The sequence below is a fragment of the Dermochelys coriacea genome, chromosome 3 (genome assembly GCF_009764565.3).
Source record: "Dermochelys coriacea isolate rDerCor1 chromosome 3, rDerCor1.pri.v4, whole genome shotgun sequence".
Lineage (NCBI taxonomy): Eukaryota > Metazoa > Chordata > Testudines > Dermochelyidae > Dermochelys > Dermochelys coriacea.
In genome coordinates this window covers 58,468,737-58,482,946 of record NC_050070.1, presented here as the reverse complement: position 1 = coordinate 58,482,946, position 14,210 = coordinate 58,468,737, and the positions used below count along the sequence as shown (strand labels likewise).

The 14,210-nt window shown below is 48.3% G+C and overlaps 1 protein-coding gene and 1 long non-coding RNA gene across 4 annotated transcripts in view; one reads left to right on the top strand and one right to left on the bottom strand.

The window, feature by feature from the left end:
* Positions 1-4,530, top strand: part of LOC122459274 — a 29,308-nt gene extending 24,778 nt beyond the window's left edge. The window contains exon 3 of the long non-coding RNA XR_006279837.1: positions 4,516-4,530. This is a non-coding gene — a long non-coding RNA (uncharacterized LOC122459274). The remainder of the gene's footprint in view (positions 1-4,515) is intronic.
* Positions 201-12,668, bottom strand: MTO1 (mitochondrial tRNA translation optimization 1). Of its 3 annotated transcripts, none has more exons than XM_038396737.2 (12): positions 12,011-12,668; positions 10,478-10,677; positions 9,496-9,613; positions 8,104-8,393; positions 7,437-7,549; positions 7,088-7,278; positions 6,644-6,774; positions 4,586-4,790; positions 4,334-4,505; positions 3,468-3,586; positions 2,801-2,958; positions 201-2,543 (listed from the first exon to the last, which is right to left on the bottom strand). In XM_038396737.2, exons 1-12 carry the CDS (start codon positions 12,204-12,206, stop codon positions 2,358-2,360), a joined length of 2,079 nt encoding a protein of 692 aa, XP_038252665.1. In that variant the 5' UTR covers positions 12,207-12,668; the 3' UTR covers positions 201-2,357. The 3 variants fall into 3 exon arrangements, with proteins under 3 accessions (XP_038252665.1, XP_043366445.1, XP_043366446.1); XM_043510510.1 differs by having other exon boundaries at positions 7,088-7,311; positions 12,011-12,404; XM_043510511.1 differs by lacking the exon at positions 12,011-12,668 and adding an exon at positions 11,478-11,951 and having other exon boundaries at positions 7,088-7,311; positions 10,478-10,680.
* Positions 12,669-14,210: the final 1,542 nt, after the last annotated feature.

The following is a 14,210-nucleotide window of genomic DNA, read 5'->3' as shown; positions in this document are numbered from 1 at the left end:
AACTGTTTACAGGTTAAGTATAAAACACAATCTCAGTCTGCAGTGGGATCTGAACCCTTATAAAACTCATACAAGCCCCTGGGTCAGCTGCAACAAAGCTGCAATATTTGGTTTTTCATATGTTTGTTTGCATTTGCTCACATTTAATCTTTTTAAAAGCTACAGTAAGTTTGAAGGAAATGTCAATCTCAGCTTTTAAGTGAGGTACACCTATGATGAACTTTATTACATGCTACTATTTTGAGTTGTTAATATCAGAGTAAAATATCTGTGATGCAGACTGACTATCCCACCACTGGATAGCTGGAGTTTAGGAGAGACCTAGGAGTTTCTTCATATTACCTAGGACAGTGCATCTTACCTTTTTCCACCTCTTTGTGGCAACAGAGGGGTGAGTCTCCTTCCAAGAGCTGGCAGAGCACTGGATACTAAGGATAGTTTGGTAAGCCTGCTCACTCACTGCTTTCATACTTGAAAGGAAATGCCATTTCAGACTTCTCCTCATCCCCACAGGCACAGATATCCTGGTTAATTCCAAGGGTTGATAATCAATCCCTAAGATAATTGCTTAAAATTCAGGATTTTTTGTTTTTGTTTTGGAAAAGGCAATCTTTTTATCATGGAGCTTTTTTAACCCTACAGCCAGAAACGTCCTGCAAAGTCAGTTCCATCACAGAATATATACCTGTGCTAACTGTTTTTTGTTAGAGACTATTTATGCCCTTCCAAGACTTGTATGCTAAAACAACTAAGTGGACTGGCATACAGGAAATCATTGTTTACATTCAGTTCCTCTCACATGCTTCTCTATAGCACTATTAATTCTGTATTATGTTCCATGGATAATGGGTATATTAAGCTATGTTTATCCATTAGAAGTGTGTGTTGCAGCATTCTAAAACTAATTGCAATCCCCCAAAACAACATTATAAATATATTCTCCATGCCCAGCATTTAGTTTTTGCAATAAGTAAGATCTAACTCTATGTTTTCAAACAGGCAAAAAGACACATTTATGCTATTGTTTTGACATCAGTGAATTCAGGCTTATGACAGAGGCCTGGCAACTCCATTCAGTTTCCTGAGAAGCCAAACACAGATAAAAGAGCAGTCACTCCAAAGCTGTTCATGTGGCCTAGAAATGTTGTTCTGCTCTGAAAGATGCCTACAAAAATGGCAGTAGGGATTGTGCGTTTGTCTCATATTTACAAAGTAAAAAGATGTTTTTTCTCCTAAATACCAGCCCTGCAAACTCAACCTAGGGGCAGAGTAAACCTGGGTTCTTTCTTTCTCATGCCTGCCCACCAGTATTAAAAGTCAAATCAGTCCTTCAGTGATGCCCATGCAAACTCATTGTCTCGCTGGGTTGTACAGGTATAACTGACAGGAAATTAATACACAGCTCGGTTGATGGTGCGTAAGAAGAAACAGACTCCAGGTCCCACAGCCTTAGCTCTGTTGACTCTGTGGGGCTAACAAGGATAGAGTGCTTATTTTTGTCACTAAAATGAGCAAGTTTGAGTGAAAGTGCCATTCTGCAGTATAACTTTTCTTAGTAATAATAATCAATCAAGTACAACCAAACATTAAATCTTCCCATCCTACTGTGTTCTATGGTAACCATTTCTCACGTTATATGCTGGGTACGAGTTAATGGCTTCTGAAAAAGAAAGAAAGAACCTAAAGGTTCATCTAAATTGAAAGTTAACTTTTCTTCATGATCAGATTGGAAGGCAGCCCTCCCAACTGAGTTACCTTCCAAAGTTAATTTTAAAATTTGAGGCGCAGGGGGTTGTATCTTAACATTACCCTCAGCCCATTAAAAAGTTACTATATGGTAAGTATTTATAAATTCTTTCCATAACCAGGAATGTTTCCAGCTGGCTGAAATCACATTAAAACAAAGGCAGCACCAGCCACTGCAGAGCTGGGGACAAATCCAAGTCCTACTGAAGACAATAAGCAGAGAGTAACTGGGCTCTTGGCTTTCTAGTTCTCACTAGCATCTCATGCTGCTCACTGCTCAACAGGGCGATATGTTCCTCCTTAGTCAACACCTTGGGTAGAAAGGATGTTTTTTCAGCAATGCTTTTTAATAGGTGTTTGGTTGACCGATATCCCCACCATCATTTTATTTTAACTCAAGAGGAGCATGACACATTGATGAGCTACTTAGACTCCTGGTCACTCTACAAAATCTCACGGTTAGGCTGACTTCAGATTAAACTGATGACATAAGCCACAGAAAAGAGCTACAATGGTTTTTGGCTTTAGGTGTAGCATACTCATCTCTATACTGTAATGACTGTACTCTCCTTCGTGAAGGCATTTTAACAAAGCCATTTTCTGGTTCCTCCTCATGAAGCACAGCTCAAGCTTGAGTTCTGAAATTTACTCTTCCCAAGCGTATTTCCCTCTGGTAAGGGTCTGCCAATCCTAGAGTGCTCTATGTGCTCTGTCCTTTGCTGATTGGTCTTCACAAATCTCAGCAGGTTAACAATGGCGGCTGGTGTAATCCCAGGAATGCGGCTGACTGCTCCGATCTGTAGAGAGAAACAGTAACAGATCAACTGGAGAATACCCGAGTCTCTGAAGCTTTCCAATGAGCCTTATTCCAGACAATGATGTCCAATTCCAAAATAGAGACATGACACACCCAGTATTTAGTCCTCCTCTTCCCCGCCAGCATATACACATTTAGACACCCGTACAAAGAGTCCCTTGGACAGATATGGAAGCATTTGGTGCTTAGATGGGATTCCATCACTGTTGCATTTCCATCCCTGACCCAGTGCCTCACCGTCTGGGGCCGCTTGGAGTCTAGTTTCTCTCGCACTTCCTGGGACAATGATGCATCAATGGCAAAGTAATCTAGGTCCTCTGGCAGCTGGAGAGCTTCATCTCGACGTACTTCCTCTATTTCCTGCTGCTGGCTGGCTACATGCCATTCATAAACAGCTGCAGTGGGAGTTGTGGGGGACACAGAAAATAATGAAGATACAATACATTTACAGCACAGGCGCTCTTACCCCCAGAACTAGGACTTCTGGGTAGGATTTTCAAAGAGAATTAAGCCTCTAACTGACAGGGACTAGGGAGTTTAACACCTGTAGGTGCTTTGGAAAGTTTCACCAAGTCAGCTTGCAGTGGGAATGAATAAACACAGACAATGTTTCTCTCCCCTGAGGAGAGGCTGGTCCTCTGGGGCAGCTTGCAAGCCATTGGTGGAGCGGTATGGTGGGGAAAAAACAGGACAGAATGAACAATGAGACAATTCCTCTCGTACCCCAAAAGGAGGAGAATAGGGGCTTCTCCAGGGGAGGGTTGGGGGCCAGAGATGAATGGGTCTGGTGCTCTGGTGACAATAGTTCTTTCCCCACTCAGGTCCATGCAGAGATGACTGGGGTTTCTGCTCTGTGCTCATTCACCACTGATCTGGTTACGGAGGACTAGCAGACTCCTAATACCTTCTATTTTCAGCCTCTCTGCTAGTTCTCTGCATTCAGCAAACTTTCTCAGGGGCTCTGGGATAGCTCTTGCCAAAAGTTTCATGGTGACCTCTGGATATTGAAGGATGTCTAGGGCACTGTGAAAACAAGAACATGGTAGCAAGGCCAGCGAATTACCCAGAACAGGTTAACAGCTGTTCCTAGCGAGAGCCACTGAATTTAGCTTTGGAAGGACAGTTCAGACATGAATGATCACAGAACCTATTCCCTTTTCCTGCCACCATCAGATGAGTAAGGGAGAGCACCTCTTTGCTGAGAGGAGGGCACATTTGGGTAGGCAAATAGGGAGAAGGTGGCTAGATAATGGCATCTGAGGAACCTTGAAACTGGAAAGTACCTAGCGAGGAAGTTTTCAGGTATTGACCTGAAAAACAACAAAAGGGAAGGTAAAGAGAGGGGAGACTACGAGAGATGGAGGGACTAGGGCCACTGTGACCAAGAACTGCTACCATCTGGCCTAGCTGAAATGAGTTGGTGGTAGTCTAGTTCCTAGATCCACATCGTCCAACCATCACCTCCCTTATCAGGGGTCTCAGTAGAGAGGCCAAGGGCTGACCAGAACTAAAGAGTGGAGTACCTTCAAACAACCAGGAAATAGATGCTCCAGAGCAGGGCCGAGGCACATTGCATAGAAAGTGCTACTTTGCCACAGCCAGTGCTATACCTCTTCTGTGACTAAAACAGGCTGTCAGTCTGCCACCACACCACCTCCACAAAATTAGATTTACTAACGGAGTTTTAGAAAGCAGAGGAGAGAAAAAGAAAGGCGTCTTCTGCAGAAGTACACACTGGACAGACAAGAAAGGATCAGCTGTAGCCTTTACCTGGCAAGTGAGCTTCGATTGGTGCTTATGGGAGCCTCTGGAACCAGCCTGGACCACTTGGTGGCGGTGAACTGAAGAGATTTTAGCACTGCTATTGCCTCCTCTATAGCAGCCTTCATCTGAGATGCTTGTGCGTATCGCTGTTGGGACACACAGCCAGCTTCCTCAAAACCTTCAGAGAGAGAGCTCGTGTGAGCGAGAGAGGGTGCACAGACAGGGCTGTGAACATCACCAGGAGAAGTGACTGCCTACCTCGGAGGGTAAGCCTGCTGTCTGCGTTATCGGGCCGCAGAGACATGCGGAATTCCACTCGGCTGGTGAACATGCGGTATGGTTCATTGGTGCCCAGGGTGGTGAGATCATCAATCAAGACTCCGATGTAGCCCTCTGTACGGCTAATGATAAAAGGGGGCTTGCCACTGACACGCAGGCCAGCGTTGATCCCAGCAATCACTCCCTGACAGAAAGCAAAAATGGTCACAGGAGCTGCTGCGAAACCAGCACAATGGTACTTCCCTGATCCACACATGTGGCCAAATACAAGCCATTAGGTCTGTGTAGCACACTCCTGTCACATGAGGTGCGTGATGGTCTGTGATCCTTTTGGTTTTATTCCCACACTGGAAAAGAAGAGGCTCTCCACATCCCCTCCAGAGCTCTGAGGATCCCCTCCTTGTTCTCCTCCACCTGAAAGCAGTGTGTCGTGGTGACTATCTTTCAGCCTGAATGCTAGGCAGACTGCTTGGAGCTAATCATCACTGCTACTTAATCAATTCAGAGGGGCTCACTGGTGAGCAACATGATCCTACCTGCCTGTATGTCCGTCTGTCCCCTGAGATGCATTTTTTTTTTTCCTGCAGCTCTTCCAGCTGCTTTAGTCCTTGCTACCAATAATCAGACCTGGGCACCAGAAAACTAGCCTCTTGGGCTGACATTAGGATTCCTTGGTATTTTTAAAAATGAAGTTGTAGGAAAGCTGTCCCTCAGAATAGCAGGGCCTTTGCTGCTGAATGCTCTGACAGCCATGTGCACATAATCCCAGATCATATCCACAACTCAGGCAATGCCCAGTGGGAACAGTGCCCCGTGGGAACAGCACTGGGATCACTTGCAGGAAGGAGAAGAGCGACAAGGCAGCCACTGTCTGACATAGTACCTATATGGTTTGCAGTGCTGTTCGGTACCACTAGTTTGTGGGGTTTTTGTTTTGTTTTTTACTCAGAGCTTCTCCCCTCACTGTCCAGTGCTGCAGTTGCTGATGGGGTTAGAATTCTAAGACACCTTCAGTCAATACAGCCATTGGAGACTTTTCACACGTGCTCCCAGTCATGCCCATCAGGAGTGCAATCTCCACACTGCCCATTTGGCTGTGTCTACACTAACAGACTTTGCAGCTGTAATGCATCACTGTGCGACTCCAGCAGTGGTAATCAAGGTAGAAGCCAAAATGCAGGCAGGATGCAGGCAGGCTGCGGGCTTGGCTACACTTGCAAGTTAGAGCGCATTAAAACTGCCCCGGGCGCCCTAACTGCCGACCCGTCCACAGTGGCAAGGCACTTAGAGCGCCTGACTTTGCAGCTGGAGCGCTCCTGGTAATCCACCTCCATGAGGAGAATAATGCTTGCTGCGCCTCGGCTGAAACGCCCAGGCGTCAGTGTGAACGAGGTGTTGCATTACTGCACTGTGACTGGCTACGGAAACGTCCCATATTCCCTGAAGTCAAGTGGCCACTCTTGTCATTGTTTTGGAATCAGATGTAGGAATGCGGATATGCCCTTTCAAAGCTCCATTTCCGACAGGTGGGGGGAGGGGGTCTGGTGCTGTCTGAACTTACAAGACAGCATGCTGACATGCTCTCAGCCCCCCAAAACAAACTCTCTCTCCCCCCACCTACACACAACACACTCCACCCCACCCCACCCCCATTTGAAAAGCAAGTTGCAGCCACTTGCATGCTGGGATAGCTACCACAATGCACTGCTCTCTGTGGTGTTGCAAGAGCTGCTAATGTGGCCACGCCAGCGCGCTTGCAGCTGACAGTGTGAACACACAGCAGCGCTTTCCCTACTGCGCTCTCCGAGGGCTGGTTTAACTCACAGTACTCTGTATCTGCAAGTGTAGCCATGCCCTGAGATTAGTGTTGGATGGCACAGTGGCAAAGCTGTTCCCGTCAGGACTACACTGTTACTGCCATTGGGGGCTGCACTGGAGGTGAATTACATCTATCAGGCTTGCTAGTTCAGAGAAGGCCTTTCAAGTTATATCCATTCCCCTTTTGAGTGTGGAGCATGCACTTCCAGATCTGCTCACCTGGGCTGCAGCTTCTTCATAGCCCGTGGTGCCATTTATCTGTCCTGCAAAGAAGAGTCTCTGAACAAGACGAGACTCAAGGGAAGCACTGAGCTGACGGGGGTCCAGAAAGTCATACTGAACCCCATAGCCTATTACAAGCAAACCAGACAAACAAAAGTCAGTCAGTCATCAGGGGAAGAAATTCAAACACCCCAACCCTATTCCACAGAATAAAGGTGTCAGAATTCCCACCGACAGCCCAGCATGATATAACACCTCCCCACTCACCCCCAAGTCAAGGGCATGTAGGTTTTTTCACACCCTCAGCCTCTGGGTACAGTAGGAGTACAGTCACATTTCCAGATGCCTTTGCAATGTAGACTCCCCTCCACCCCCTTCAGTGGAAAGGTGGTCTGGAAAGGGCCAGCTCATACTGGTTGGAGTGATCTAGCCCTCACTCACCTGGCTGCATCATCTTGGCTTTCTCCAAGCCACGGATGCACGCAATCACCTGCTCCTGGAGCTCCGGCGGCAGAGTCATTGACAACCCTTGGGGGTAGATGACATTGGAATCCAGACCCTCAGGCTCCAGCCACAGCTGATGAATGCGGTTTGGAAAGCGCAGAACTTTGGATTCAAGCGAGGGACAGTATCTGGAACAGGGAATAGCCATCACAACATGGGCGCTGACATGGAGAGAAGCACTCTCTCAGAACAGCCCTCCCCGAAGTTACACAAGCGAGACCCAGAGGACTTCAGATACACTGTCAGATCACTACAGAAAGATCTCTCCAGGATGCCCCATACTCACCGGGGCCCTCTTGTTGTCTCCCGTACATGGTTGTTCAGGTGAAGGCTATCGTGGATGATTTGCTCCACTTTGGCATTGGTGAGAGTCCGGTAGCATGAGAGCTGATCTCCTGGCTGACAGAGGTCAAGAATCATTTGGATTTAATCCAACAATACTACTTTTCACTTATTTAGCACTTTTTATCTAAAGACCTCAAAAAGTTCTATAAACATAATAGCATTGAAAGGGGGGTAGCATTGTCATCCCCATAGCACAGATGTTCAGTGATGTTAAATAAGCTGAAGAGTAAGTCAGTGGCAGCGAGTAGTATAACCCGGGAGCCTTGAAACCATGTTCTCTGCTCTAATCAATACACTACCCAATTACAGCACAGATATCCCAAGGAAGGGGATGGATATGGGGTGGAGGTCCATGGCATTCCAGCTGGCCTTAGCCTTCCTATCTAAGAGCTGATGCCTCAGAGAAGCAGAATTCTGAGCCATCAAGGTGAAGTAACTGGACACCCTCTGATTGCATGGGTCAAACACTAACAAGACTACTTCCTCAGCCAGCAGACCCCACCCACACACTGCCTTGATGGTGCTGATCACAGCGGTATAGGGATCACCCTGAGAGCACTTTCCCAGCTCACCCCAACTGCATGTGTATTATCAGCATTCCATCCCACCTTGATCCACACAGCCTCACTGAGGAAGCTGAATGGCACAGGAGGGTTGTCAGCCATGTGTCTCTCCAGAACACTGAAGTCAATAGAGTCTTTGGCCAGTCGAGGTGGGGTCCCAGTCTTCAGCCTCCCCACAGCAAATCCCAGTTTCTCCAAGGTCTGAGCCAGCCCAACGGAGGGCTGATCCCCTAATCGCCCAGCGGGATGCATCTTTAATCCGATGAAGACCACCCCCCTCAGAAACGTGCCTGTAGTCAAGATGACACTCCCAGCGTGGACTCTGCTTCCATCCCCTGGAATAGAGTCAGTTTATAGAAATAAGCACATTTCATATTAACAAGCTCTTGATGTTTCTGGAGCTGTTACCTACCACCAGCCTACATTCTCCACTGAATTTATGTGCGCCTCTTGTCAATACAGAGAAAACTCATGGAGACACAAAACCAGGTGCAGTTTAACATTCCCAGTACTCTGTCTCATCCTCATCTGAGGGGACAAGAGCGAGTGCCAGTGACCAGAACAAAGCCCAATAAGTTGCGGACCCAAATTTCAATGACTCTACCCTCTCCTTCCACACCAAGAACTGATGACAAAGACAGCTGGAGGGTCCTTGAATGCTTAGAATTTCTTTCTGATGGGAAGAAAATTTTATCCACAGATTTTAGGCCCTCATCAGTAAAGTGACAGAGGAAATACAAGAACTTACAAACATGAAACTTAAAGTAAAAGGTCTCATCAGTGCAAAGCTGCTTATTTTCATGTTACTACTGGGGAAAGGTGTTGGTCTGGCAGCAATGGTGGCTGAAGTTCTTCTACCGAGACAGGATGACAACCAGATAGCCACAAAATAAGAATTATGAACAATTTCTTCTACACTTCTCTCATGCCTGATGGCTACCCTGAAAAGCTCACTTCTAGGGACCAGTTCCATGCATTTCTTCATCTTGATGAGATTGTCAGCAAGGGAGTCAGTTGGTGTGATGGTGATGGCTGTAATGTGGATAATACTCACTAGACAATGTACTAAGAAAGATATACTCTTTTTCACAAGTCAAACACTTATTAGAGGAAAACGAATTTGTCTTCGGCACACCTGATTAACCCAACAAAAACTTCTCATATAGTCTGGGACATATTTTGAATGACTGGTCTACAGATAAACCTTTGTAAATCTGTTCCCCAAATCACCCAGTTCTCACACCCACCACTGTGATGGCTGGTTTGTTTCGCTCATACTCAACCTAAACCAGATTAACGAAAGACTCCTTATCCTTTTACCAGTCCAGCCTTCGAGCATAAATCAGCTTGAGGAACCAGACATATTTACTCTCATGGTCCCGCTCAGGACCAAGACATAACCAACCCAGTGAAGCACCTTGAGCTTCCAGTATGTACCTAGAATGACCCCACTGACTTGGCATTTCCCAGGACGGTCTGACTCTGGTTCCATCAGGAGAAGATCCTCCACAGATGCCTCATGAACAGTCAGCAGTGGAGTGTTAAGGATTTCTTTCTGCCATGAAAGAAGAAAGCATTGAGTGTCCATACATCACTAAGATGGGCCCGCCCTCCCCTCAAAACAACATCTCAGAACCACTTCCCCAAAACATTCAGCAACAGCCTCCCTCCTGGATACATAGAGCTTCCTTTCCTTCACCCCATTGCTTTCCAACTCTGTCATCAGGTCATTTCACAGGTGATCTAACTCGCTATCCAGGACATCCAATTACTGCACTCTTCGGGATTTATTAAATGAAAATGAAGCACTAATAGATTTTAAGGCCAGAAGGAACAATTAGATCTACTCTGAGCTCCTGTACAACACAGGCCAGTTACCCCGTATTGAGCTCAATAACTTGTGTTTGACAAAAGCATCTTGCAGAAAGGCTTCCAGTCTTGAAGACTTAAGAGATGGAGAATCCACCATTTCCCATTTCCTAGTGGTTAATGTTCACTGTTAAAAACCTGTGCCTTATTTCCAAATGGGTTTCAGTTTCCAGCCGCTGGTTCTTGTCATGTCTTTCTCCGCTAGATTGAAGAGCCCTTTAGAACCTAGTATTTTCTCCCCACAAAGCTACTTATATACCATAATTAAGTTGCCTCTAGATTGTTTTTGATAAGCTAAACAAATTGAGCTCTTTCAGTCTCACATTGTAAGACACTGTTTCTAGCCTCAAATGAGTTTTGTCTTTTATCTGCACCCTCTCAATTTTTCAACATCCTTTAAAAAATGTGGACACCAGAACCATCGTGGGCTATTTGTTTCTCTAATTAGAACCAGGTTTTACTTCTCTCCCATTTCCCTTGACCCAGTCAGAAATTCCCCGTCCCATTTTACCCCATCACTTCTCTTCTCTCCCTGCCATGTCATTCTCACCTGCATGTTTTCTTTATAGAGTTTCCTATCAATCTGGGCTCGGAGACCCCACACAGCAGGCCCCTTACACCGGTTTAGCACCTTGTAATGAACTCCAGACTGATCACAGATCCGAGCACACAGCCCATCTAGGGCATCTACCTCCCTCATGAGATGCCCCTTTCCAATGCCACCGAAGGAAGGGTTACATGACATTTGCCCTGGATAAAACACAAGAGAGCCTTTTATCATCAGCGAATGGCAGCCTTGTACTTTCTGAACCCTAGCATTTATTACTACTGTTTAACAAGAAGGCAGCTCAAGGCCACAGTAACAGAACTAGCCATTAGACCAGTGATCTTGGCTCCTAGCCTCATACTCAGTCTACACATCTACGCTGCTTCTCATGAGACAACACAGAAACTACTAAAAGGTTAGTTACATATCACAGTGTGGCCATAGAATCCACCGGGTTCTGTCACACATGCAAAGCTACTAGGGGAAACAGACTGTGTGCACCACAAGTATGCTGGTGAAGCTCAGCTGTTTCTCATACACATCATAGCAAGACAATGTAGTCACTCAAGCTTCAAGCGAAGGACAGTATTTCAATGTCAGCTAGCTAGCTAGACACTCAACTTGATGTCTGGTCTACACTACAGCTTTACATTGGGATAACTGTGTTGCTCAGGGGTGTGAAAAATCCACACCCCATGTGCAATGTTGTTATACCAAACTCCCTCCCCTGGGCCGGTGTAGACAGCACTGTCAACAGAAAGCTTCCCTTCTTAACATAACTGCCATCTCTTGGGGAGCTAAATTAACTATGCCGACAGGAGAGCTCTCTTCCGTCAGAGTAGGAGTGTCTTCATATTAGCATTGCAGTGGCACAGCTGCATCAGTTCAGCTGTGCCAGTGCAGCATTTTAAGTGTAGACCTGTCTGTCCCTAAAATGGAAGTAATTCTAGTTGAGTGAAGGACATAAGAGGGACATCTCAGAGCGAGGAAAATCATCTCTCTCTTGTGATTATGGCCACATCTACATTATGAGTGCTACAGCGCTGTAGCTATGCCATTATAGCAGCACAGAGTAGACACATCCTAGACCGATGGAAGGGGGGTTTTCCAATGCTGTAGGAACTCCACCTCACAAGCAGTGGTAGCTAGTTTACAGAAGCATTCTTTCTCTCATCTTTCTCCCACCTTGGAGCGTCTGGGGGGGAGGAAGGAGAGGGCAAGGAGGGCATAGATCAGGCTAGCTACTGCACTCAGGGTGTGAATTTTCCACCCCCAAGCGATGCAGCTATGTCGATCTAACTTTTACGTGTAAACCAGACCTAGGGCTTGCAATAGACGAGTCCTGCTGGACCCTAGACGTGCTCAGCTCTTCCGCAGCACCGGTGGCCAGGAACGCTCTCCCCGGCTCGGTGGCCGTGACCCTTTAGGCTCCCTACGATCCGCCGGGCGCTGCCCGGGAGCCCACGCGACGAACGGGAGGGGGGGCGGGTCGCAGCGCAGCGCGGGCGGCTGACGGGCTCCGGGGGACGCGGTTACCGATGGTGTCGGCCTTGTGCGTGACGAGCAGCGTCCGGACCCCGCTCCGAGCCGCCGCTGCCGCCGCCTCCGTGCCGGCATGGCCCCCGCCGATAACGACGACATCCCAGCGAGGCGCGGCGCCCTCGCTCCCCGCGCGGCGGCCCCAGGGCAGCGGGGCGGGCGGCAGCGCGCGGCGGCGGCGGAGCAGGAACATGGGGGCGGCTCTGAGAGCTCGGGAGCAGCCGCTGGTGGGGTGGGAGGGGAGGGGAGGGACGGGGCTTCCCCGCAGTCACGCCGCGGGCTGGGAGGCGGCAGGCCCCGGGGTCAGCGGAAGAGTGAACCGGGGGCCCGGCATTCCACGCGCCCTCTGGGCGCCGCCATGTCTGCGGTCTCCTGAGCCCGCCCCTGGAAGGTGGCCGCCGCCGAGTCTCGTCGGCGCTAGAGGACTGAAGGAAGCGGCAGCGCGGTTTCCCCCCCTCCCCACCCGCCGCGCCGCGGAATTGCTGAGGCTGCGAGTCACGTGCCCCGCCCCGTCTGCGCGCGGCCCCCGGAGAGGGCGTAGAGCCGAGCCCCGCCCCCTCGCCACGCCGCGGCCGCCCTGCTGGCCGTAAGTGACGTCAGTGGCCCGTCTTCGTTGCTGCCCCGTCGCGAGCTCCCAGCGTGAGGCCCAGGGGTCGCTATGGGCTCGCCTGTCCCGGGCGCGGGGGGGAGGCGCCCGCCCCGCGCTGCCCCCGGGGGTGGTGCGTGTGTCTGTGTTCCATGGGCACACAAACAGAGCCAGGCGGTTTTGTAATTTAGAAAAGCGCTGTAGAGAATTCAGCCGCGGGGCTGCTCTCTGCCGAGTCCTGGGGGAAGCTGTTGCTTTGTTCTTTGCTGGCCTCTTTCCCGAGCAGATGAGAAATGGTGGGGGCTACAGTAGACAAGAGCTTAGTGTATGCAAAACACTGAAAGTAGCGTAAAGCATTGCAAACGGTATTTGCAATATTTGTGGCACCTTAGAGACTAACAAATTTATTAGAGCATAAGCTTTCGTGAGCTGTAGCTCACGAAAGCTTATGCTCTAATAAATTTGTTAGTCTCTAAGGTGCCACAAGTCCTCCTTTTCTTTTTGCGAATGCAGACTAACAGGGCTGCTACTCTGAAACCTGGTATTTGCAGTATTTCTGAATGCAAGCTATTGGGCGGAAACTCTACCACTGCTCCTCCTGCAGCCTCCCCTGCCCTGTTGTCACTGTTAGGCATAGCGATCGTGTTTTCAGAACAAAATGTGCACTTCTCTACTTCAGCACAAACAGATGGGTATATTGCCTTCTGATCCTAGTCCAGAGACCTTTACTCAGGCCTTCTCCTCACTGTGGCCTAGTGTACGCTATGGAGTTACGTCCACATAAGGCAGCTTATGTTGAGCTAACAACAGTCTGTATCTACACTACCAGGTCCCATCACCGTAACTTGCCTGCTACATCGAATTAATTACTCCACCTTCATAAGAGGTGTAGTGCTTAATTTCATGTTGTTTGGGTTGACTTAGAAGCAGTATAGTCACTGCGTTGCTTATGTCGCCCTAACTGGCCTCCAGGAAGCGTCCCACAATGCTCCACGGTGACCATTCTGGTAAACGTTTTCAACTCCGCTTTACAGCAGCAAGGTAGACAGGAAACACCTCCCTGTTAAAGGACTGGGAACTTTTAAATTTCCAAGAGCTCACCTGCCCAACTGATCATGGTGTAAATGTGCTATTGCCTGGAGTACACAAGAGGTGGCGGAGCTTCTTAGTCTGTGGGGAGAAGAGGCTGTGCAGGCACAGCTCCGATCCAGCCGTAGAAAGGCAGACAGTGCACAGGGCATGGGGGAGAAGGGCTACACCAGAGACATGCAGCAGTGCCATGTGAAAATCAAGGAACTGCAGCAGGCATACCAGAAGGCAAGGGTGGTGGACAGTTGCACTTATAAGGCCTCAACTGGTATTATGTCCAGTTCTGGGCACCACATGTCAGGAAAGATGTGAACATATTGGAGAAAATCCAGAGAGAATAACAAAAATGATGAAAGGTCAAGAAAATATAACCTGTGAGGAAAGATTGAAAAAATTGGGATTGTTTAGCCTGGAGAAGACTGAGGTGTGGGGGAGGGGACATGATAACAGTTTTCAAGTACCTAAAATGTTGTTATAAAGAGGAATGTGATCAATCGTTTTCCTTATCCACTGAGGACGGGA